The sequence below is a fragment of the Opisthocomus hoazin genome, chromosome 4, assembly GCF_030867145.1.
Source record: "Opisthocomus hoazin isolate bOpiHoa1 chromosome 4, bOpiHoa1.hap1, whole genome shotgun sequence".
NCBI classification, from domain to species: domain Eukaryota; kingdom Metazoa; phylum Chordata; class Aves; order Opisthocomiformes; family Opisthocomidae; genus Opisthocomus; species Opisthocomus hoazin.
Window position 1 is genome coordinate 12,264,993 of NC_134417.1, and position 25,772 is coordinate 12,290,764.

The 25,772-nt window shown below is 37.1% G+C and overlaps 1 protein-coding gene across 1 annotated transcript in view; it reads right to left on the reverse strand.

Moving 5' to 3' along the window:
• The window catches only part of SLC9A9 (solute carrier family 9 member A9), a 220,026-nt gene that overhangs the window by 69,494 nt on the left and 124,760 nt on the right, over positions 1-25,772 (reverse strand). The window contains exon 12 of the mRNA XM_009931818.2: positions 24,425-24,578. Coding sequence (XP_009930120.2) covers positions 24,425-24,578 — 154 coding nt within the window. The remainder of the gene's footprint in view (positions 1-24,424; positions 24,579-25,772) is intronic.

Here is a 25,772-nt window from a genome sequence, read left to right on the forward strand (position 1 = left end):
CTTACAAGTGTGATTCAGCCCTCCCTCGCCTTAGGTGATAAGAAATGTGGAAATAGAGACATTTCTCTGAAATCTGAATTCTAATTACTGAAATTCTACTTCTGGGCTCGTATAGGCTTTTCTGTATTTTGCAGACCAGAGCCCAGTTCACGCGAGTTGAATCTTGCTTGCAGTCCCACCTACTCTAGTTTGCACCCGCCACACAGTCTCACTTGCTTAGCTGTGCTCCAGGTGAAGCAGGCAGGACTGCTTTTATTTGAAAATTAAATAAAATTTAATGGTGGTGTGAGAGCACGTAGTGGATTCCATCCCCCTTTTATTTAATGATTGATCAATTTGAGTATCCTGCAAAGAACTGGGAAACCTGGTTTCATCAGTCACCTCAAACTGAGGTGATTCCACACCACACCGCTCAGCAGTGCCACAAATACTGGCCTGAGAATGGTATGGGTGGTGGCACTATCCACTGTCCTGCTCATATTGTTCTCTTGTACCAAACCTCTTTCAACTTCAAGCACCAATGAAGCCCCAAGAAACAGTTATTTATATGCGTGTTATTTAATGCAGCTAATGAATTAATGAACAAAACGTCAGGCTTGGGAAAGTCCGTGAGAGAAATGTTTCTAATGTAACAATCTTCCCTGATCCAAGTGTATGATGGTGAATGTGTACATGATGGACTATGATATTACAGAGCTGTCAGATAAGGGTCACAATTAGCCATTTCTCCTCTACGTCTTTGTCTAGATCAGTAGGGAAACAAAGGCAATTCAAGAGGTGGAAAGTCTGGCATCTCTTTCCGTTTCTGGCCTCATACTATAAAATGGGGATAATAATACTTCCTCCACCCCATTGCTCATCTGTTTTGTGTATTTAGTTTGTAAGTGCGCATCCTTCATTATGTTTATACAAAATCTAGGTTAGCAGAGCTATGATTTTGTTTAACGCCCTAGGAGCGCTGCTGTAAAATCAGCAAAGAAGTCAGTATTGTTATTAATTATCAAAGGTTTTTACTGGAAGAATTCACCTTCTCAGTGCGATTGCCTCAGCCTTCCACTGGCTGTCTCACTGTAAGCAAAACAGTCTTTAAGCCTCAGCTTATACCTCAAAAAACTGCACATACCAGGAAGGGTTTTCCGAGTAAGTGATTTATAACCCAATTCTCAAAGATGGCTATTAAACAGCATTTGCAACAAAAGTCTTGAATATTTTTGCATGAGTAAATCTGAAGCTTGTAGCTATCCATTATCAGCATATTGCATTCAGTACAGAATTATTAACTGTAAAGACTAGAAACATGAGCAAAATCCAAAAAAGATTGTTTCACCGTCTCTAATAAATCATTACAATTGAAATTAAAAAACCTTCAGGATAAATAATGATTGCTCAGGTCATTATTCTTGTCCATGTGGCAGTAAGTATGATGTGTATTCCTAACAAATTGACACCTAAAATCTGCTTTTGCTTCTAGATTACTAGATTGCTGCTACATATTACTATTGCTGTGGACTGCTGCTGTCAAAAACATCTGCATTTTTACAGTACGATATTGATTGACATAAACCCTACGGAGAATTATGGCATGAGTACAGATCTTCAAAATTCAGCTTAAGCTGATTTTGCTAATGAATGAAAACACTTCAGTTCAAGCTTAAGGCAAGAATAATCACTTGTATTTCACAGCAGAAAGAATAAACCAGTTTAATTTCATGCTGAGAAAGGTTAAAATAAATTATCAGGTAAACAATGTTTCCTAAATGGTCGACAGCTATTTGTCATGTGGCTAATGCTATCTTATCTACACAACACACTGAAACAGAACAACAGTAAAATCTTAGATCTGTAGAATCATGTGAGTAAGAGATAAATGTGCCATAGTTTGACTTTTGAACTTGTAAATTCATAAAACTGGTATGATAATTTTTTGGGAAATGCTACTGCAAAACATTAATCCTACTGTCAAGGCCTGTGGACCTGTGGAGAACTACTTGGTTGCAAAGTTGGCAATTAAATCAAATCAATATGGTAACTGTATAAATGCCTTCCAAGTAAAGAAGGGCTGTGATGCATTAAGAGAATGTGTAAATGCAAGTAGAAGATATGGTTGAAGAAGGAACTGTAATGGTCTATAAGAGATCTACAAGTTATAATCTCTAGATGTAATCTTAAGTGTCAAAAAGATTATGAAATTGTAGATAACGTCACTGCATAAAATTTTACCAATTACTTACAGCCTGTGCGGCTGTGTGAAGTAAAATGCTAAAATTTAAAAATAGATTATGGCTTACATTCACATTTACATCATACATTTATGTGGATAGTAACTAGAATGATGAACTGGATCTTTAGATATGTGATAATTCTGTTAATCCTATTTTATCTTTATATTGGAGGGAGCATTAAAATAGTTTGGTTGCTTTGAAGTAACAAGGTACATCTGTATGGCAATGCAATATTAGATGTCTTATGATCATGACAGCATGGCACTCAAACTCAGGTGTTCTGAGGAGCAGTGATTTACATGCCTACAATTCTTCTGGCACACGCAGTAGATTATGTATGCCGTTGTGCTACATGAATATACCTGGAGTGAGGAATCAGGCCTCTTGCTTAAAAATGTGAACCAAAGTCGACTAAAATGAGCATAATTTAAATTTTGTGTAATTTTTAGAAATCATAATTTGTCATAGTATCAGTGCATGTGAATAGAATTGGAATAAAATCAGCGTGAAGGTTGGCAGCAATCGAAATAACGTGAACTTCTGTGTGGCGACTGTGTAAGAACTGGGACTTGTTTTCAGATTTAAGAAAAGATCATTGTAGTAGATTCTCAGTCTAGAATAAGAGGTCTTTGTTATATTGTGCATTACACTATGACACATAGCCTTGTTACACCAAAGATTACCAAATCTAGCTGGATGGGAAATGCACGTTGTGTGTTTACTCCATTGACACAGTAATTGCATGAATTAGATTTAATTCCATGTCAAATAGGAAAAATAGCAGCCACAGACTCTGCCAAACCCACTCTGCACCCTTACTTTGCCCTAATGGCATACTAGTTACAGGTAACTAGGCAGATTTAACTTGCAGCACATTGCTGTAAGTCAGTTTAGGACTTTTTCATATTGAGGCAGTGGGCTGTGTGTGATTCCCATTTTAAAGCTTGATTTTGAAAACTGTAGGGCAAGGCCATTTTACATTCATGTGTATATATGCACATGCATGCAGTCTTTTGGGATCCAAACTCACAGTACTTCTTGCCTCTGGTAGTAAGTGAGTGCATGAGAAATTTGATTTCTGTGCTTTCTCTAGAATTGTTTTCTTGGACTTCACAGGAGTTGCCCAGTTAAATACCTTCAATGTGTGGCCCATAGACAGCTGGTGACACCCACGGACCCTTGGCAGCAGTGTTAAACATCCACTCAGGACACCAGCTGATCAGCACTATTTTGCTTTTCTGTACTGATGGCTCTTCTGTGAAACTCTCTCTCACTTTACTTTTTTTTGTCCCCTTCATTTTTCATTTTAAATTTATTTTTGGTTTTCTTGTTTTTATGCATATAGTCGTCTGTTGTCCCCGTGCCTGTCATTGCACTGTGGTATGTGATCCAGCCATAACCTTCTACTTCGCTGTTTATAGCTGTAACTTGCACAGTAACAATTCACTTGCATGTTTTATTTTTCTACTCCTGCCTTAGGGAGAAGAAAAGTCTTTCATAAAATGGTATTTTTAGTAGTCCAGATTTAGATTAATAAACTTTCTGGTTTAAAGCATGAGGAAAACTCCATCAGCCTTGCCCCTTTTTTATATCCTTATCTGGAAAACGCGTATCTTGGATGCAATTGTTTTTCTAGAAACCTGGCAGTGTTCAGACCCCTCTGGCAGTTCGGCAAAGCTTTGCTTTGTTCCCCTTACTTTAGTAAGGACTGGACTGTATTTTGTGTGCTCGTGTGTCAGCCTATTCTCTCCCCCCCGCTCTAAAAGAGCAGTTTTTCTTCATCCTTCCTTTTGTGAAGATGCGTCCCGTGGTTTTTGTGTAGATGCGGAATTGCAGTGTGGGGGGAGGTTTCCACAGGGCGCTCAGCATGCACCTAACTGCTCCTGTTCAAGCCAATGTCACTGGTGTCATTGACTTTGAAAGGAGCAAAGCTAGACTAGCACTGAGTGTTTCCAAAGAGCCTGTCCTTAATATTTTGCCATCTCTCAGCATTCCTGAGCTGTACAAGGATGTCGTGGTCATTTTAATTTTTGACATCATTGTACTGTTTCTCAGCGAAATAAATCCTTTCACGTAGCTCATTTATGTAAAAACCGAGATCTATAGAACAAGGTGAGCATTTTACTGCTTACTTTTAAAGACTTTAAATTCTGTCTCTAAGTTCCCTCTTATTTTGAAGATCAAGAAAAGCAGAGAGAAAGCCCAGAACAGTGTCATAAAGCTACATAGCCACTGCCCTTCTCAGTCACACTCTTTACTTGCTGAACAGGTATGTGATTGCTTGTAGGTAATCAGACATAGATTTATGGGCAAAGGATGGGAAAGCTTGAAAGGACCGTAATCCTCCTAAATTTTTATTTTTAATCTCAGCTACAGAAAAAACCCAACCCCCAAATCCTCTCAGCAAGTCTAAAATTTGGGGTAACTCCATTGCTACCAGCAGCCTTCTAAAATGAAACTCTTCTGCTAACAGTATAATCTTTAATATTAAAATGTTCTAAAATTATTAAAAACTGGGTTTGTTCTAAATTGGAAAAAATATTTTCAGACTCATTTGAGATGCAGATATGTCTGGAGAAAAATGTGGTTACAAGGTCACCTCACTCAGGAATACTACATTGCGATTAGAGACACTGGAAAATGATAACACATGAAAAATAATGTAACTTGAATAATTTTCTAAAACTGCAAGGAAAATTTAGACATGAGGAATGTGCATGATGGTGGCTGGGATATACAGTGCAATTATTACTTTGTTAGTAAGGGTGCAGTTTGCTATTTAGTTTTCACCTGAATTTTGTGTCTCAGATGAGAGGTGGTACTCCTAGAACAAGAGAATCCCCTCATATCATATTACAGCATTGGTGCAGTGTTGATTTAGGAGTAAGGGTGGGATTTGGTACCTGTTTTGGTAGCTATTTCTTCTGAGTGACAACCCAGTAAATCCTAACAGACTTGAGCTTTTGAAATATTACTGGATCAGAGCACAGAGTGGCAAGTCTGTCATGAGGTGACTGTGATGCCTCCCATCCAAACTCTTTACCCTGTAACAGTTTTTTGGGAAAAAAAAAAAAGGTATATTTTGATTTCCCTGTAAGCCAAATGATCTTTTATTTTGCATAGCAGCTGCTGAGACTGATACTAGCCCACATGTGTTAAGGACAAGTGATCATGCAGAGAGGAAATACTACTGATGACAGGTGTTTTTTTGCTTTAACTTAAGATGTTGCAAAATGGAAATGTATAAACACACACAAATGCATCTCTGTACCACCCTTTCAATGAGACGCAGTACACAAAACACAATACTGATCAGTCTCCATATGCTTTAAGAAATTCAGTATTATTACTATACCTCTCCCCATGCTGTGAGTAAGTGTATAGATCAAATGCTCTGTACGCAACTCTGAAACTGTATTAATAACCCTCCCTGGAATGTTATTAAAATGCATTTTCAGTTAATTTAAAAAGACAGAAACACCACTGCATTACAAAAAGTATCATTTTTGCACATAGCAAATGTCCTAAGCACTCCTTTTATGAACTCTATAGAGATGAATACAGCTTTCAAAAAAAAAACAAAGCCAGGAATTAGGCCATTTTGTTGGCATCTACTTAGAATACTAATGAGCTTTGCCAGCCAGGAAAAATGAGAACTGATTTTGCAAAAGATCTGTATGAGGAAAAGAACCTGTGCTCAGATGTATTCTGACAATTTCCTACAGATGAGGCTAGTTAATTCTTGGCTCAGAAATAACAGTTCCCTCCAGTGAATTATGTCAATGATTTTTAGCGCAGTAAAATGTTTGTTCTCTGAATCACTTTAGGTGTCTGTTCCTTTATTTTCCTTGAACATAAACAGCACAGCTTTGGAAAGAAGCCCAGGCCATTGTAGATGCATTACATTATTGCTAATGTGATTAACCCTAAGTAAAACATTAAATGCTCTCAAGGCATTAGTCTAAAAAAATAAAATGACCAACTTGAAGTTCCCTGGGCTCACAGCATGGGGAAAACATATCATGCACTTCATCTTTGGCATCAACATTTAAATTAACCATATAAATCTGGTACTGGGAGCAATTCTGTGCATAGTCATTGGAAGTGAAGAGTAAAGCTGGTCAAACTAAAGGTATGCTACAACGAAAACACTAAGTAAATGCTACTGGCTTTGCTGCTGAGAACTGGTGACAAGGTACCTTGCGTGAAAGCAGTCACTCATCTTTCCATTTAGGCTGGTCTTTTCACAAGCAGTTTGTAAATCAGCTGCATTGCTTAATTTCATATTTAATTCCCAGTTTGAAGTATGTTTGCCTAAGTTCTGTCTGAAATGCTCAGAGCAGCACAAAATGATAGTAAGGACTTGTATGGATTGATTGACCCAAGGCTGTGTAAAACAGATATATGGTATTTTGGAGAATGTACCTTCGTAGATATGCTGTACAACTGTTTTGCAAAGGGTAAATCAAAATGGCATTTCTGAATTCTTGAAATGGCCTTAACCTTGCCACGCTATGGCCTTTAGAGCTGAGGTCACTCCATTCATAACCAGATACATTGCATTTGGTAATTTGAGTAAGCGTTGGCAGGATTTTTTCATATTTCCTCATCTAGAAGTAAATATTATAGGACAGAGAGTGCTCAGTTAGCTGTAACTTAGTCATGTAAACATAGAAAAAAACGACTGCTATGAGATTTAAAAATGCTTTTATTTTAATTTTATTTATTTACAGATCAGATGCACACTCATTAAATTTATCCAGCTCTGGGTATGCATCTTGTTTTTATATTTGCAATTAAAAATCAAGCTTTATAGAGGAAGAACCTAGGGAAAAGTCTTGCACTGAGTAAAATGTTATGTACTGAAATGGAAGAGTTTTGCCTAAATTTTCATTGTCTGATGTGTGCAGTGTCAACAATTATTAACCCTTTCAGTTCTAATTGCAGAGAAACACTTCGGCACATTCATGTCAAAACATTCTTTAAAGCCACTTTAAATACAGTAGGATAATCAGTGGTGTCGTTTGTGAAGACAGTGTTCTAAAACACTGCTTAACAGAAAATTTAATTTTTCATTTCTTCTACTCTTTGCTTCTCAACAACAAAGAATAAAAAAATGACTCAAAAAGACAGCCATTTTATTTAATTTTGTTACTCCACCATTAAAAAAAACCCAACACCTGAATTAGATTATTTGCCTCTGATATAGTAAATATCAATTAAAGTGTAATAGTCTTTTTGACAGAGAGTGGCTATATGGAAGTGCTGGAAAAGTATGCTTCCTTTCATCATCTAGTGTTTTTCTCCTTCCATGTTGTTTTTAATTCATAAATTACTTTATTCTACTATAATCTTGATCTGATATTTGCACTGGTTAGTTTAGACAGTGTAAATTTCAGCTGATTTTCAATTTCCTTTTGCAATGTAATCCTTCCTTCAGAAACTGGGCCATCTTTACCAATTTCAGGCAATACATTTAGATCTCACATGGCTGTTCATATACAAACTTCTTGTCTCCAAAATAGACACCGATCTGTAGTCATGCTGTTACAATGCTGGACAATGCAAAAACCATTATTGATAGCAATGTGCAGGCGTGCACACTCACACACAGACTCTCCAACTCTTTGTACTACAGATATTCCAGAGGGGAAAAAATATTTTCTAGTGCATTTGGCAAATTTGGACCGATGTCATTCATGATAATGTAAGTTCTGCTAGGCACACAGTGATAGCAGCAGTATATAGCTTTGATAAAATGTTATTCTGTTGGTTCTTTTCTGTTTTCCTTTTCAGTTTGCAGGAGAGTTTTATTTGTACAACAGCAATGAAGATAGATACTTCTGCCTTAGTTGCTGTATTTATCCAGAACTATAGGAACTGTCCTTCTTTCACAGTATGTAAAATCTCTTTCTAGGGTTCAGAAAGTACAGTAAACACAAATGTTAGCTTTGGTTTTTCACTTTTGAATTTAGTAGTCTCACATTTTAAGATATGCGTGGCTTGGTAATAAATTCATTCATCTGGAGAGGATAAGAGCTTAAATGGAATGCAAATAATGCAGAAGCCAGGGTCTGGTGCCCTAACATAGGTGAAATTCTACTTGTATACATACATTTGCATTATGTCATGTTGTATCCAGAAGAATTTAGGAAATAATAGGCACTTATTCTGTATTTGCAAATACTTATTCTGGGAAATCAAAGGTTTCAAATGTCAATGCTAGATTTTTTCCTTTTGGGTCAGCTACTCAGCTGTGGCTACAAGCCTCTTGATTCTGCTAATTCTGTCCATCTCAAGTCAAAAATTTCCTAGTTTTCTTTTTTTTTTTGGTAATGAACTGAATTGGCATTCTTGTCTGGTTTGCTGGGGGCTCTCTCCTAAGCATGTGCTGTTTTGGGATTTTAATGCTGCCTGCACCAGTCCTTACAAGCCTTTTATGCGTACCCGGCAGGAGGGTTAGTCACCCCCTTCTTGAATAGTACTTATTAACTGTGACATTGTAGTTAAGGTTGATAAAACACTTTCATTCTAATTAATTAAAGTCTTTATCTTTTTGCGAAAGCACTCTGAGATACTCTTCAAAGCTTCTAGCCTTTCTTTTGTTAAATTTTTATTCTTCTCCTTATAACCATATACAGCTTGAGCATAAAGCCTGAAGCACCCAGTTGAAGTTGGCTGCCATTTAAAACGAGTGCAGTGGAAAAGGAGTGCTGGGAGGATGAGATAGGGAGTGTGCTATAAAGATTCTTAGTTTTATTTATGTTTCTTGTGTTGCTTTGCAGTGTGTTGGAAGGTGTTTGCTGTGTTTCGGTTAAGGGACTCCATTCCCATTGTGTTTTTGCCTCCTTGTAAAAATAAGAATAAACTACTGTATGTATCAACTATGAGGCAACATCTGAATTCAAGCAGCGATGACAATGAAAGCAATAGCTTGCATGAGATAATGAAGAGGCAAAGTGAGAAAGTAGAGTGAGAAATTGCCTCAATCAGGGATCCCCAAAACATATTATAGTTCTGCCTACAGGCCAAGAAAATAAATGAATGGTTATTATGATGGCCTGCAACAGCTGAGGATCTGTCCCCATTTATCCACTGCTACTCTGCTTCCCTGGGGCTCTAAGTAATTCTCTGTGGCTAGTGACTTCAGGCGTATGTGATAGTTCTGTCGGTGTATTCATAAATATGTGATACTCTGACATTGGCTCCAGGTTCCTAACTTACCAAACAGAGCAAGAAAACTTGATAGCTGAAAGGCAAGTCTAATGCTTCAAATTCCACATGACCTGCACCCTAATGAATCGGTAAATACTGTGAGATAGTGCTTCTTAAATCTAAAGGATTTGCTATGTGTCTGAGGTGTAACATGGGGATCCAGAGAGAGTTGAGTTGTAAACTGCACAAGCTGGTTTAATTTTTTAAAAGCCCTGTAAAATATAACTTTTCCTCTTGTTGACAGAGAATGCTTATTGACAAAATTATCAATAAATTAAGCTTCTTAAAAAGGATTTTGTGTAGGTTTTTGTTAGGATGGTTGTTGACAGTTTGTTTAGCTTGGCACAACTCAAGAGTGTGGTAGAAAATACTCCAGGGAGCTTGCTATCTAAAAGACAAGACTGGGAAGGCAGGAGACACTGTGAAACTCGGAAAAGATTAGCTAATTTTACATTTTAAACATATCACTGCTGCTTTCTGGCACATGCATCTTCTTTCTCTTATGTAAATGTAATGCAAGTTGAGAAACAGGTAATAAAATGGATTGAAAGCTGTGACTTTTGCTTAACCTAAAATGGAGAACTTGTCACTTGATTATAATTCAGCTTTTCAATGTAAGTGATAGCAAAATGGCACATGGCCATTATGACTTGGATTTCAAAGTGATAGGACAATACAAAGAAATGCTCTGACAAGGAATCCAATACTGTGTTTCTTTTTCCAGTATTACATCATGCATAAATACGAAAGGATGTAGGCTGTGTACTGACTTTTGGAATTAAGTTGGGCATATGGATGATATTATTAGTTATCAATGTGAAAGTGTTAAAACAGTACTTTTGAAGATGTGAAAGAAGGAAATAATGCCACTTTTTTGGTCAGTAAACTAAGACATGGTGATTGAACCAGATTTGGCAACTCATTTTATGGGCTGAGAAGCTTTCTTCATACTTTCAGAATCAGTGAAATGTAAAACCATGCCCAAGCATCAGTTTCAAAAGGAATATAAGCACTGAGGAGCCCAAATGGTGCCCATTTGAAATGGGAGCTAGTCACAAAAAGCCCGAGATCTTCAGATCAATAAAGGACAGTCAGATCAATGGGAGATAATGTCATCTCACTGATTTCAGGACGAAAAAATAACAATCTTTGGTCTTTTTTAAAAGCCTGATCTTAAGTAAGTTCAAATATATGTATATGTAAGGGAGACTAGATCAGAAAGCACGTGAGCAATCATTCCTCTGAAGACTACCGAATAGGGTACTGGAAAACCTCGTTTCTGATCTTTACTACACAGAAGATTACTGTATTTTAGTTGATGACTCCTTTTAGATGAAACAGAAGCACTTATTTGGACAGGAGCAGAAACCTCCCTAGTGAACACATTAACCACTGGTCTTCAGGATAATTTTATCTCATTTTCTGGTTCAGTTAATTGAAATTATTTTCTGCCCTCTCTGCTTTCCTTATCTCATGGATACATATGCATATATGTGCAGAACTGGTGAAGTTTGGGCTAGAGTTCCTCCAGAAATGTGGAAGAAACGTGTGCGAATTGAACGAGACAGAGGAAGCAAACCATCAAGTCCATACCACTAGTTGATGGGATAGAGCAGGCAAGAGGGAGAGCTGGGCCTCTTTTCCTGTGTCTGAAATGAAAACAGAGGCTGCCACAGCAGGAATCCCTTTGGGTGGAGATTAGAAAAGCTCAGGGACTGAGCAAGACTCAGGAGATTGAGGCAGACTACTCAAACCTACGCTGTGATTCCTGACCAGGCTTAATTCATATGGGTAAATGAACAGCAAAGGCAACTGGGAAGTTTCCAGGCCACGGTATACACCGCATTGTCTACTTGTAAGATTAGTTCAGCAAAGTATGGGTTTTTAGGATTTCAGTTTAGAGTATTCTACATAAAGAGCACTTTGTATATAAGCTTTTATATCAGCAGCTGTTCTTGGTATTTAGTTACATAGAAAATATCTTGGATTTATAAAAAGAGAATTTTATGTACAATTTCAAGATTCCTTTACATATTATTTGTCATTATGTAACAAAATTATGTATCTCTGAAGGAGTAAAAAATGCAGAAACTGATAACATATTTTTAAGTGCATTGAAATCAATTACTTCTTGCTGAGATAAGAGGTAATTCTCTCATTTAAATCTTATAGATGTGCTGACTAGCAAATCACTTTTGGGCCATTTCTGCACTGATAATTCACTATAAAAAGCCTGTATTATAGTGTAAATAGCTGTTTACTTAATGCTAAAAGCCCATACTGCTGTACAGAGCCTAAGTTATTTAATATCTACTTTAATTAACCTTTCACATTCAACTAATTCTGGAACAACTTGGTAGGTTTGTTATCAAGGGTGCCAGAGCTTTCCTTCCACTCTACATTTTAAAAAAGAAGAGAAAGTTCAGAATTTCTGGGGGAATGTTTCATGAGAGTTGGAAGTTTCAAGAAAGTTTGGCACACCGTTCTCTACTGTCACTAAGTTCCTCTGCAAACCCAGATACACCCAGCTATACCAATGTATGCTTTTATTTGTTTAGATTTACAAAAAGATTTCTATCACAGCCCATGTACTGTATAAGACCATTACGGCCTAATTCTCTTCCCATTTAGCATCTTTTTTCCTGTTGGAAGACAAACGATATGTTTGTTTTTTTCTACGCTTCCTTTATAGTTTAAAAATGGAATTAAATATTCTTGAACTGTGTGCAATACTTGGTAGTAGAAAGGAAAACCACAGGAAAGCTTAAAAAAAACTGAGAAATTTTGCTTTTTCAGACTGAAATGATATTTTAAGTCAAAATTAAATGAAAACTTTCATCCCTAGAAAATTAAACATTCATTTCACATTTTCTTGCTGAAGAAAATCCAATATTCTTTGTCAAGCAAAATGGGAGAATGAACATACGCACTTTGGAAATTAAGCAAACTAACAAGTGTGAAGACCATATAAATTTCATACCTTTCTATTTTTTAACCCAGCTAGTCAGTATTATTTAAGAGTTCTTAAAATATGAAAATATTAAAATACGAAAGTTCAGTGAGTTTCCAGAGGAATCTTTTGCAAAAAGCAACAGCATCTGGTCAATAATAGAGACAGTTAAGAGGTATCTTGATCGATACCTACAAAGCAGGGGTATAAGATTCACCTCAGTAAATGGGATCGTTGTTTTTTCTAGAGTCAGGATTTCGTACCACGTATTTATCTCAAAATTTAAAGGCTCAAATTATTTTTCTCTACCTTCTATTTATCCTCAAGCAACATAGTTTTGGCATATGCTTGAAGTCAACTGGCTTTATGCTTGCACCAGTTTAATTTTGGTGGACTAGTTGGAGATAGAGGTCCAAATTAATTTGGCATATTTTGGTGGAAAGAAATAAATAATGTTTTGTTCTAAAGTCCCAGATAATTAAGATGTTCCCTAGCAGATAGGTTGGTTTGATCCCTTATTTGTCATTTGAACAACTTCATCATGTTGACTGCTGCATAGCAGCTACCTTTTGTGTGACAGGGAGATACAGTTTAATGGAAGAAAAAAAATGATTGCATGAAATGAAAAAAACCTTTTGTTTGTATACTCAGACATATTAAACCAACAGTTTTTTAAAAGATAATAAAAGAAGTATTTTAATTGACACAAATCCTGCTGGAAGGATTCTATTCCAAGCTTTAGGTTTATTTATAATTTTCTGGAAATATCTATACATTATTCCAGGATTTTTTAATGTGGAAAATTCATCCTATCATTTATTCATAATAAACTGAAAGGCATGAGTCTTCTGATAGCTGTGTAATTTTACCTCTCTCCTGTACCAAATTTTCTAGCACTAAAAGCATATCTTTCATTTCTTCCTTCCTTTCCTGTTTTCAGTAGCCATGTGGAGCTAGAAATACGAGGTATGTGAGGTGGGATTTAACTGTCTGCCATTTGAGGAGACTGTGCCCTAAATTAGACCCCTCTGGCCAACAAAGACCAGCAGAGTTGACAGCAGGAGTCAGGTACATGTCATGCATAAGTCACAACTGCAATCCAAAATCTCCCGTTCAACAGCTGCCCAGGACCGCCTTTCACAGTCAGAGTCAGAAAGCCCAAGTCCTCTGTATTTTGGTCTTTTTATTTTGTCAAGGACTATTACAGCACAAATGTTTATAAACCTTGTTTAGTATCATTCAGGCAAAATGCTATGGTGAATAACTCTGAGAGATCAAATGCACACCTTATCTTAGCAGAAAAGTACCTTGCAAATAAATGGTAGGCATTTCAGGAGATCACTGAGATTCATTACCTGGATGATTTCTCATTTTCAGATAGAAATGAAAGGAAATTATCCAATTCCTCTTTTTATAATAACATCCAATACATTTAATGTCCAATTTCATACTGCTTCTTGATTTATAGCATTTACCAGGCTAACCATGCTCTAGCTACTACTATAAGAGTAGCTATTATGTTAACCCTTTCATTGTGGGTGTGCCCCAAGAATTGTTTTCATTGCTCACAGATAATTTCATGTGTGATGCTAAACATCTCAGGGTTTGAAGCAGAATGCATTTCCCTAATATGTCTTTAGTCAGGAACATCAGACCATTTCCTATTTCTTATGGATACTACATACGCACTACAGGTATATATACCAACAAATCCAGCACTGGTGGCAAAGAATACCAGGCAAATGGAAAGTATCACATCTAGCAATATTTTTGTATAAAAAAAGACCTTTAAGATCTAAACCAATGTTATAGGCTGTGCTACTACAGGACATTAAAGGGGATGAAGTGATAAACCAGAATCTGACCTTCTGCTCTCTGTGACCCATGGCTCAAGTAATCAACAGATTACCGTGAAAATTAGTCAAATGCTTAATCACAGTGATCTCTAGTATGCTTGACCATACTTGAAATTGCTGATAGTTATTTATAGTGCCTAAACATCTTACAGCTGAAACTAAAACTGCCTCTTCCTCTGTCTTCCTGGATCATTTGTTACCCACAGACTGGTGGGCAGAGAGTGACGGACAGCCATGCAGTTTCCTAAGCCAACCCGAAACTACGCTTTTTCTATCGTACCCGGAGTACTGTGTGGAGCAAGGATGGGGCTCATCAGCAAAACTACGTGTCTTGAACACTCCTTCGATAATCGTGGGACAGAGTCTTCTCTGAGCCACTGTTTCGGAGTGTCCATGAACTCACGCAAAAGCTTCCTTGTTAGCTTAGGTTTATTTTAACCATTTTTAAGGTGTTCTTTGCAATTGTGATGTTTACCTTTCAAATAGCAATGTAGATTTTGTGACCTAAGAGTCTGCACATAAATCAGCAATATCCTAGTGCTGAGGAGAGCCTAGGGAGGCAGCAGCATGGTTTCTCATGTATATGCAAATAGTGTTTGTTGGTGTAGGAACATTCAAACCATCATCAGTGTAAAAGACGCTAAGCAAAATGCTGTCCTTTACACGTTCACAGGTGCAGATAGTTGGTGAGTTAAGGACAGCAGTAATTTTTAAATAACTGCAGCATTACTGGTTAGACTTGTTACATTAAATTACAGGTGTTTCTGGATTTCAGAGGGTTTCGTTAGGATTTAAAAGACTTTCCAGGCAAAGACAGTGTGATCCCTATTGAAAGTGTGTCTGGGTTAAAAGGAACTCAGTGAGCTGGAGTGGCTTGGCTGAAATTGGGGTCTCAACAGGAGTGTTTATTGCAGCATAATTTCAAATACTCACTGTACTATGGCTAAAGAGGAATACGACCCTGGATACAAAAATTGTGCTTTTTTTACTGGAGCTATTTCTGTTACCGAGAGAGAATACCAGTTAGACTGATTGTGACTATTCTAAAAACAAAATAATAAACAGTACAAAACGCACAGAAATGTAACTGTACTTGAAAACATACTGTCTTTAATTGAACTGTTCATCTCTATGTTGTGGTCACTTGCAAATTACAGTTGAAGATACATAGGCTGATCCTTCACTTTCGCTGAATTGTTTTCCAGGACTCTAGAGGATATATGACCCAAAGGAATACAGTTATAGAAGAGAGAATGTGCCAAGCCCAGGAGAAAACATGTTATTAAATCTCCTTTTCTAAACTGACCTTCCTTCCTCTTGACAAATGGTGAACGGAAAACATGTTCAAAGGGATGTAAGTGAAACAATTAAGAAGGTTCATAATAATTTCTAACTATTGAATTATGGATCATCTGAAGATATGAACACGTGCTCTTGGCTGTTGCATTCAGAGTGTCTCAAGGACTAGCTATGTTTCAGGAGGGATAATCCTCGTGCGCCTACGTGAGGCTGAAAAAGGAAAGCTAAGATGTATTTACTCAGAGTAAATCTTCCACTTAAATTAGGACTAAACAAGGAGCAGTAGAGATTAAACTCCTAGTTCATACCAACGACTGTCAGGAGATGTACTATTTCACGCTCTTCTCTATGAACAGAGCAGAATTTAGCAATGGAGTACAGTATTCTTATGGGCTCTTAACCAGGCAACAGGATCACTCCTCCTCCCCTCAGCTGACTGCAGCCTCTTTGCTTGGACCAGCTGTCAGGACACCATTCTTTCGAGTGCTGTAGTCACATCTCACTCCAGTAAGGCTAGAGAAGGCGTTGCTCCACTTAGCATCACATGAAGCTGTCTAAATCAAACTTTTGAAAGTGACTTATGAGCTCCAGCTCCATTGAATTTCAATGTACCTGAAGTTTCTAAGCCACTTTTGACTACAGGACTTCGCAATATGGCGTAGAACATGTGTTTAAGACTTACTATTCTTTGTTTTACAGTTTGGGAATCTACAGGAAATAGTTACTTTATGACTCTGAAAGTTTTAATATGGTTAAGAGAGTCTCAAGATTCTCACTACTTGTATTTACAGTAAGAGACAGTCTCTTAGGAGCTGAGGGGGCTCAATCACCTACTGGGGACCAGTCCACTTTGCTCATAAAGCTCTGGGGCAGGAGGTTGTCAAGCATATGCAGAAGTTTTCAGGTCAGTAGAAGGCTGAGACCTATGTGACCTCTGCTTGAATTTGCTGTGTTTGACCATCTTCTCAAAGCTCCAAATACCAGAGACAGGTGATGCCTGTCCATTACCCATGGACCCTACTATTGCAGGTTGTGTCCACCCACCAGTATCTGAAAGGCTTCTTCCTTATTATCGGGTAAAGATGCAGAACCTAAACGTAGTTAGTGATGGAGGAAGCCTTACATGAGAAGAATTTCCTGTCAAGTTAAATGTGAGCAGTTTCTAGTAATGGCTTGATCACCGAGTACAGTATTGAGTAATACACAGTGCTGTGCCCACAGCACAGCAGGTGCTGCAGATAGAGGCTGGTATGAAAATCATGAGTTTTAACATTGCCTAGGTCCTGTTTAGATAACTTTTAAGCCCGTTTCTTATCGTTCAAAGGCTTCTGCTTAGCAAACACTGGCGGATTTATCATGGCAATGTAAGAGTCCAGTTATATCACCACCTCTCCCATAGATCCCATTCATACAGATTTCTACAAACGTGGTCTTGAAGAAGATAATTTTCTCTTATAATTGATTTGAGAAAGGAAAGTGAATAAAGCTATCTAGATGCTACAGCCATATGATGGCAAATCATAACTCTCAGAACTCAGAGACAGGTAGTTTTTTAAATAAGAAAATTTGTATGTCATTATAAAAAAGGATGAAAGTATCAAAAAAATAGTAACGTAGGCAGCACCATCCACCTTGTCTAAAACAATCTGTTAATCCTTTGATCTAAGGTGCATCCATCTTTGTTTTTAGGCTGTGGAAAGTTCCTGCTCAGCACCTCCTGTTCTGGAGCCCTGAGGCTCAGTCATATTTTTACCACCATTTCAGCCCTTGAGATTTCTTACCACAGCTGTTGCCTTTCTAGATAAGGCAGAACTCCTTCCAAAGCCCACGATTTTGTGGTGGGTTTTTTTTTTTGTTTTTTGTGTTTTTTTTTTTGAATTTGAAGGCCCTCTTCTGGGAGGCAAAAAGAACAACTTTGGAAACTTAAAGTACAGACCAAAACAGATCAAAGCTTCCTACTTGGGAGTGATGAGCACTACCACTGTGGCATTGTAAACTGTCTTTCTGCAGCATCTCTCTGAACACAGCTGAACACAGGGGATACTACTATAGCATTTGGGAATAACGAAAAGAATATTTTTGTTACAGAAACAGTAGTGCTACAATATTGGCCAAGGTCATGTTGTTACTCTGGTTGCTCTATCATAAAGTTCTATCTTTCAGCATTCTACAATCAATTGATAAAGGGTTGGGATAAGCATAGAATCTTATTCTACTAACCATTTTTTTTTGGTAGATGGCCATGGTATAAGTGGTCAAGCCACAGCATTTCACCCTGCTGCCCACACGCATCCCTACTGTGATACTCTGGTAAACATACACGCTACCTTAGCCTTTGATATTGGAGCAATGGATTGAAGTGTTGGATACTGAAGGAGCCAAAATCTTGACTTCTTGAAAGAATAGCTTATCCATGAAACATTTTTATTGTAAAGGGATATCCTAGCATTCTCAATGACATTGAACTCTGCTGGTTAGTGACTTTTGGGTGCTGATGTCTGCTGGATGCTCATTTCCTATTGTATTAAAATATTGCAATATTGAAATAGGTGGGAGTTTACGAGTTAGCAGTCTTATGATTTTCAAACTTTTACACCATAACACTGAATAATGTTATAATTTTATGTTTCAGATGTGATACAGTCAAATAGTTGGCCTTATTTCAAAAGCATCAACAACTAAGCTGGATAATCTGAATGTTTTAGAAACAGCCCTGTCATGTTTTTTCCTTTTTTATTTAGAAAACAGGGCTGTAGCCATACCACAAGGAAACTCCCACAAAAGAATCTGGTCTGTTTATGTTTTACGGTGGACCTTCTAAATGTGGAGCAACAAAAACAAAAACTCAGAATAGAACTTTAAAAACTTTACCTAAAATATTTACTTTGCCAGTATAGCAATAGATAATATGAATTGGTAAGAAGTCCTCCAATAGATCTTTCTGCAACCTTTAGGCTGAGTTCTTATGTTCTGTCAGTGTTCTTCAATGCAGTTTTACCATCAAAACAGATACAGGTAAACCCTACAAGGAATACATATTTGGGTGGGTTGAGTGATTCAGTGTATGAAGAATAAACAGAATAGACCTTTGAGGCAACTCTTTTGACTTTGGTGGCTTCACAGCAGTGATAGAGATACGTCTACATGTAATCTGTAAATGATTTTTCCTTTCCTTTGTTGCTGTAGATCTGGATGGGGGGTTACTGCATACTTGACCCTTGAAAATGTCAGATTTTTTCATGCTGATAACAATATTGCTCCCAGTTTACCCGCACTCTACTCCTAGCCAGTCAGCATTGTTTCCCATACTAAACAGAAAAGAGCTTCCACAGCAACAATATCTCTTTTGCTTATGCACTCATTTCAAACAGGTCTGAGGACTCTTAACTTATAGGACGTGAATCCTTTCCTCTTATTCTTGCTACCTACATTAGATTTTTTTTTCAGTTATATTCTTTTTACACTTGACGCATTTCTATGTTTGGTGTTCTCCGAGATCACGGACTGTATTAAGGTATGCTGTATTTGTCCCAGTGTAGTGTGAATGAATGACCAGCTGCTGTTCACCATCAGAGGCCTTTTGGCTCCATCAATGCAAAGAAAGTTTTTGAAGTGTATAACCTTGACATTTTTAGGTTTAGTTTTGCCTAGATGGGCAAAGAGAAATAGCTGTGTGTAGTTATAAAGCTGGAATCTGAACAGTGAAAAGAACAAGCAGAGCTCTGGGAAACATTTGGAAGTGAATCTGAAAGTTTGGGTCAAATAGAAGTTAGGGAAGGCAATGTCTGAATATTAGAAGAATAATTTGTTTTGATAAATTTCATTTTCTGAGTTGGTGCTTTCTCATAGAAGAACGTAACGATGAGATCCTTCTGCTGAGAACGTGAGTCTGGATAGCCTTGATCATGCCCCCAAAATGTTGTATGCCAGGCTTCTGGCTTGAGCATTTAGAGAAAGGTGGAGGTCTGGAAGTGAAGTTTTAGGTGAACTACAGATGGCATGTTTTTAAGGGCAGCCAGGCACACAGACATAGCCAGTTTCTAAAATACATACCAAAGGCAATGGCTAGATAGGCACAGTATTAAGAGTTACTATTCAATACTGCTTAGTATTTAGAATATGGAATAAAAATCTCCTGATTCACTGAAGAACTGCTGCAAAGAGATGTACAAAGAGTCTGGAAATCCCTTGACAAACATTTACACAGGAGGTGATGATAAACAAACAGGACTTAATACCTAGCACAATGCTTTTATAGGACATGTTTTATCAACAGCTTTGTATTTTTGCTCTGTCTGTCAGGAGAATTCTTTATCGCCAGACCTCTCATTGCAGATTTACTGTAAAATGTACCGCTCTCTTTAATCAGAGTGTGGGGAATGGAGGCATATATCCAAAAGCATTAGCAGGTAATACTCAACATCTCCGAAGGCACATTTATGGAATACTTCAATCTGACTGTGAACTCATGCTTAAATGTCTATCTTTGTTTTGCTCTTGATGTATCATGATATTATTCTCATACACTGATGCAGGTTCATTCATTGTCTGCCAAGAGCAGTAAAAGCAATTTTTTTTCTAGTTATAACTCTCAGATAAGCCAAAAGACTACATATTATTTAGGAACGTGATGCAACCAATTCTGCTCTCGGAACGCCAACTGATAACACACTAACAGACTATGCATATGCCTCAATTCTCAGAAACATTATAGTACTGCATCAGACAACTGCGAACATTTAAATACGACCCGATTTTCAGAAAGGGAGCGCTCAACACTTCCTGAAACTCTGTTTCAGGTATCTAGAAAAAGAGACAGCTAAAATAAATAAGACATTTCTGAAAATGTATGTCTCATTCTTCTAGAACAAAGTTAAAAAGAGAATTCGCCAAGAATTTGAAAACTCATTTTGAAGGCTACTCTGTATGGGTAAATATACTAGTAAAATAACGTGAATGATTGGTATGGATTCCTTTTAAAACTGTATTTTGACATCTAGAGACACATAGACATAAATTCTGCTATTAGCAGGTCAGATTTCCAAGGCTGCAAGAACCTTTCTTAGTTTCAAGTTATAATTTAAGTAGGAGCATTTGTTTCATAATTCATTTGCTAAATGAAAGGACCTAGAGTTGTGAACTTTTATAAACTTAGGTGAACTACTGGGATCCATTTAAGCTTCTTTTTACAAAAGCTCTCAGGACAGCTGGCCTTTACAACCTTGTGAGATAGTTGAGTGATATTGCTGTGTTAAATAGGAGATGGAAATGGAGCCTTTTTCAGTAGCACATGGTTAGTTTTGATAATATATCTTACTATATGTTTTGGCAACAATTTGCAAGTGTTGTGTAAGCCACGCATATTCCTGGAATAAATCAGCTGGTAGTTATCTCTGAGGACACATCTTCATCTTTTCTCTAAAAATAGAGTGACAGATTATATTTACATTAAGTTAAATTTTAACTGAAAAAAAGGAAAAGCAGATCAGATGCTGTTGCTGTGAGGAGAGGTGGAAGATTATGGAAATTCCAGTTATTATGGAAACAAACACTGATTTTTCAGAAGACTATTACTACTGTTGTTTAAAAACTGTCATTGTTCTGTTTTCTTATACTCTGTTGATATACAAAGAGTCTTGGCCACCACTATGAGAATTTCACAATGTAAATTATGGAGAGTGCAATAAATCACTGAAACATAGTATAATATGTAGACAATAATATATAGTAAGAAGGCCGTGCAGATCTTGAATACTGCTTTTTACCTTGACTAACACTGCAATGCATTATAATAGAGCAAATGGTAAATGCATTAGTGTTGGATATTTGCAATTTATGTTATTTTTACATATCTTCAGCTTAATGAATGTTAAATTTATTTATGTGTTAAAACCAAATTGTGAATAAGTTGGTCTGTAACATATACGTTCGAGCACTTCTCTCTGGGATAAGACGAACTTGATCAACCTTGAGGGGTTAAGCGTTGCATCTCCTGAAGTACTAATAAGAACTGTAGCCTATTCCACGTAGGTAGAGTGGGCACAAATTAAAACACGTGTGAATAGATCCAATTCATACAGATAGTCTCAGAAATTACATGTTCCTCTTTACTACCTTCGGAGCTCCTGCTGTTCAATGAAATACATTACCTGCTGGATAATCACGATGAAATGGTTAATTGGCAAAAAAAGCACACTCAACTTTGGACTGCTATTCACTTGACTACTGTATTTTTGACTGTTTCTGTCTCTTAAGAAAGTTTACCTATACAGCAACTCATAGGTTATACAGGGAAATTCAGTGTAGTCACTGTGACCTTCAAGCAACCATTCATATATTTTTCATTTCCTGTAAGTACTTAATTTTGACAATGCGAATAATTTTATTTCTAGTTATTTAGATGAACTGATCTAGCACTTTGCTTTGGATTTGAACAACAGTGGTAAATCTGGTTCCCTAAAGCACTGGGGAATTCTGCAGAAGTGGTGTCAAACTGCCCTGGGATGGTGCCTGGGGTAAATTCACATCAACTGAAAACTTAAGGGCTAGTGTGAGACCAATGTCCCTCTTCTGTAGTTACAGACATAGTTGCAGTATTTCACCAGTTTCACCCTTTTTTTTTTGTAACTGATGACACACCAACACATTCTAATGAGTGTCTTCACAGACAATCACATCATTTTGGTACTCATAATTCAGTTTCCCTTGGCTTTGTGAGCTGAACCCTCCAAACTAGCTTGAACAATACAATCTTTCTCTTTTAATTTTGTATCTAAAAAAAGTGGGGATAGATGCAGCTCAGAATTGCTATTCAGGCACTGCCGCAAGCATACTGGGGAACTGCGTCCGAAGCAAGAGGGTGTAATTCGGAGGAGCCCCATAACTCTCTCAGCAAACCAGTGTCTGTTAGAATCCACACAGGTATCAACTGGCATGAATTACTACCACCTTTAAATCCAATTACTTAGCAAAATTACATAAGACTAAAATGATAAATGCTTGTAGCTAAGGACAAAATTCCATACTGAGGTGTAATAACAAAGACAGTTAAATATATTCACTAGAAAGAGAAATCAGAGCCTCAAGATACATTTGTAATCAAAGATGTCTGTTTAAAGTTTTATCTCAGTTTGACCACACACTCATAATTTATGAAGCTGTATGTTCTGATGTCAAGAAATGAAGTGGGAATTGTGAACCTAATAGCTTTATAGTAAGGAAATCTATATCCTAGTTACAAAAATAAATTGATTGGTAAATCTGCCTGGAAGATCTGCTAGGATTCAGAGGAGATTCCCCAAAGAGATGAGCATTTCAGACCAATAATGACTGTCTACTTTCGGTGTCTTTGGTAAAAATCTGTTGTGCAGGTGGGTAAAGAAAGAAGCACATACTTCCATTGAACAATATAAATAGTTAATATGAAAGTCAGCCCTTCACTTGCGGTCTTGTGGGCCTTCCCACCTCTGGGTAGTACTAAGTAGCAGAAGAAATGCCATTGCATCCAGTTAAATTGTTTGTGTGAGTAAAAGCACTTGACAATGTTCATTTAAAAACTAACTAGAGAACTAGACCAGGACAGGCATCAAGTGACTGAAATCCTTACACTAGACATATGACTACTGCCTACCTCCTTTTCCCATACTGTGTTCTCAGAACTATTCCTTGAATCTCCTATTACAGTAATCCAAACTGATTTGGCCCACAAGATCCAATGAGAATATTCTTTCTCACCCACATTTCTATTGCCACTCTTGCTGAGTGACAGTGAAAAAGTGGAAAATCTCAGAAGATGGCTGATAGTGGCGGAGTATATCCAAACTGTAATGAACTTGATTGACATTAGCAGACATAAGAGGGATGCCATGAAAAAGAATAAAACTGTCACAGAAAGAAAAAGCCCTCACGTTGCATATGGATGCCTGCATTTTATGTCTATACAGTATACTTGCATGCTAGTCCTTATTCTGCCTGCAAGCTTTTCTTTATGCTCTTTGTTAAAGCTCTAATTTAGTTATCTTCAGCTGGTATTTCACAGCAACAGTCTGACGCAAAGCCTTGTTAATCGGACATCATTTTGTAAACAAGGAAACCATATGCTATCTATAGAAAAAATGATAAGGAATTGTGAACTACAAGCATATCTTGATACTGAGGTTTGCTTTGGTGACCTTACAAACCATGGCAGTGAGTTCTAAATGGATTATGAAGTAACCAGAACTCAACAATAGCACTACACTCTTATTGTTAATACCGGGGTTTCAAAAAAGCACACTTGGCAGGACACTACATTTAAATTAGATACTTGTTATTCCAGCTTCCCATTTCCTGCTTTTTTCTCATTTTTTCTCATTGTCATTCATTGCTGCCTGCGTATGAAGTAATTTAAAAAATAATATAGTGAAGGACCATATATAAAACAATGAGTAATAAATTAATGGCTGAATGATGCAACAACGCAGGCTGAATGATACACCAATGCAGGCAGATTTCCTAATATTCACATTTTAAACAGAAATATATTATTTATGACACTCTTGTGTAATAAACAAACCTTTTTAGATGAGGGCAAAATCTGCCATTTTAGCTCTTTCTTCAGCCCTGAGGAGGACACTGCTAACATTTAGTCACAGTGTTTAAAAGGAACAGTAGTGAAACAGACTCTTAGGAAATAAGGATGGGTCTGACCTGGGTCTAAACCCATAATGAACTGTTCGTTGTGGTATGGAGTGTTTACCAGGTAGCCAAATGCTCTCTTTGTGCTTGTAAAACTCTATTCAAAAGCATATAAGTAAGCCTTAGAAAGCTGCAGGAATTTAGTAATTGATGAATAGTGATTGCATTCTATTTTGATGGTTGATAGTGTAAAGAGAAGTACTAACCTGATCTGAAGCCACGTGAGCATTGGTGTCGTGCCCCCACCAAATACCCAGACTGTGAAAAACACAATAAGCAGTGCAGTTGTGAACATCATTTGTTTGGGTTGGGATTCTGTGTCTCGAATAGCCAATGCAAATGCTATCGCACCACGTAAACCTGAAAAAACGACAAGAATGATGAAGTTAATGTGACGGAGAAACAAAATTTTACTCTTTTCAGCCCAAACCCAATTCCAAGGGCAGAGGAAATTTTCAGATTGTGACCATGCTTAAAAAATGCAGAATTGTGCTAATCGAAAAGATGGTGTTCAATGCGATGTAAGCAACTTCGCAAAAGTGGGCAATGAAACTACTCTCGTATTCATGTAATCATACATTTGTTTTACATTTACTGAATTATTTGTCATGAATAATTGCAAATTTAATAATCTGGACTTAATGCATGTTAAAAAAGAAATGTGTTCCCTGTGTTGTTTTCCTGACTTCAGTGGGACTACTCATGAAATCAGGTGCAAGTGAGAAAGATGGTTGGCATTAAAATCTGTACCCAAATAGGTTACCCATGTATTGCTTGAAAAAACAGAAAGCTTCTTTAAAATCTTTCAATGTCCTAAGAGCAGTCTGAAAAATTATGACTCAAAAACAATGAATAGTTTTTAAAATACGATTTTAAGTATCTAAAAAGGGGATGCAGTTTAAATGTAGATTTTTATCTCTTAGTATACTTGAAATATTATAATAGTTGGAAAATTATACACCTACAGAGACTGAATAAACAAAAACTTACAAATGTGGAGAAAACAACTAACAGTGAGTTTAAAAAAAGCCCCATAGGTAGTAACAAGCTAACTAAATAGGTCCTCACAGTGTGACACTTTTAAAAAAAGAAGGGAAAAAAAGCCCGCTAGTGCCTCCAGGCCTTGGAATGCATAATACAAATAATACTCTATATTTTCCAATGCTTTTCATTTATCTATTTAAATTTACTTTATGGTTTTCTAAAAAAAATTCCATACGTATACAATCCACACTGAATCAAAAAAGTACTTTGCAAATATTGAGAGATTAAATCTAATAATTAAACCTCTTGTAAGGCACTGATGGTATATGCAGAATCATTTAATCAGCTGCTAAATGCAGCTATTTTTGGAGTAGAACTCTTAAGCTCTTTAAGATTACATAGCTAGAATGTGAATTATTTTGTATAGAAGATGGACAATTTATCCAGAGAACACCACAAAGCCATTTCTGCAAGGCAGGACCAGACTGCAGTTTCACTAGATGAAAATAGTCAGTGGCAGCAGGTTGAAATGTCTGCTTTTATGGAAATAACACTGCAGTCAACAAGTGG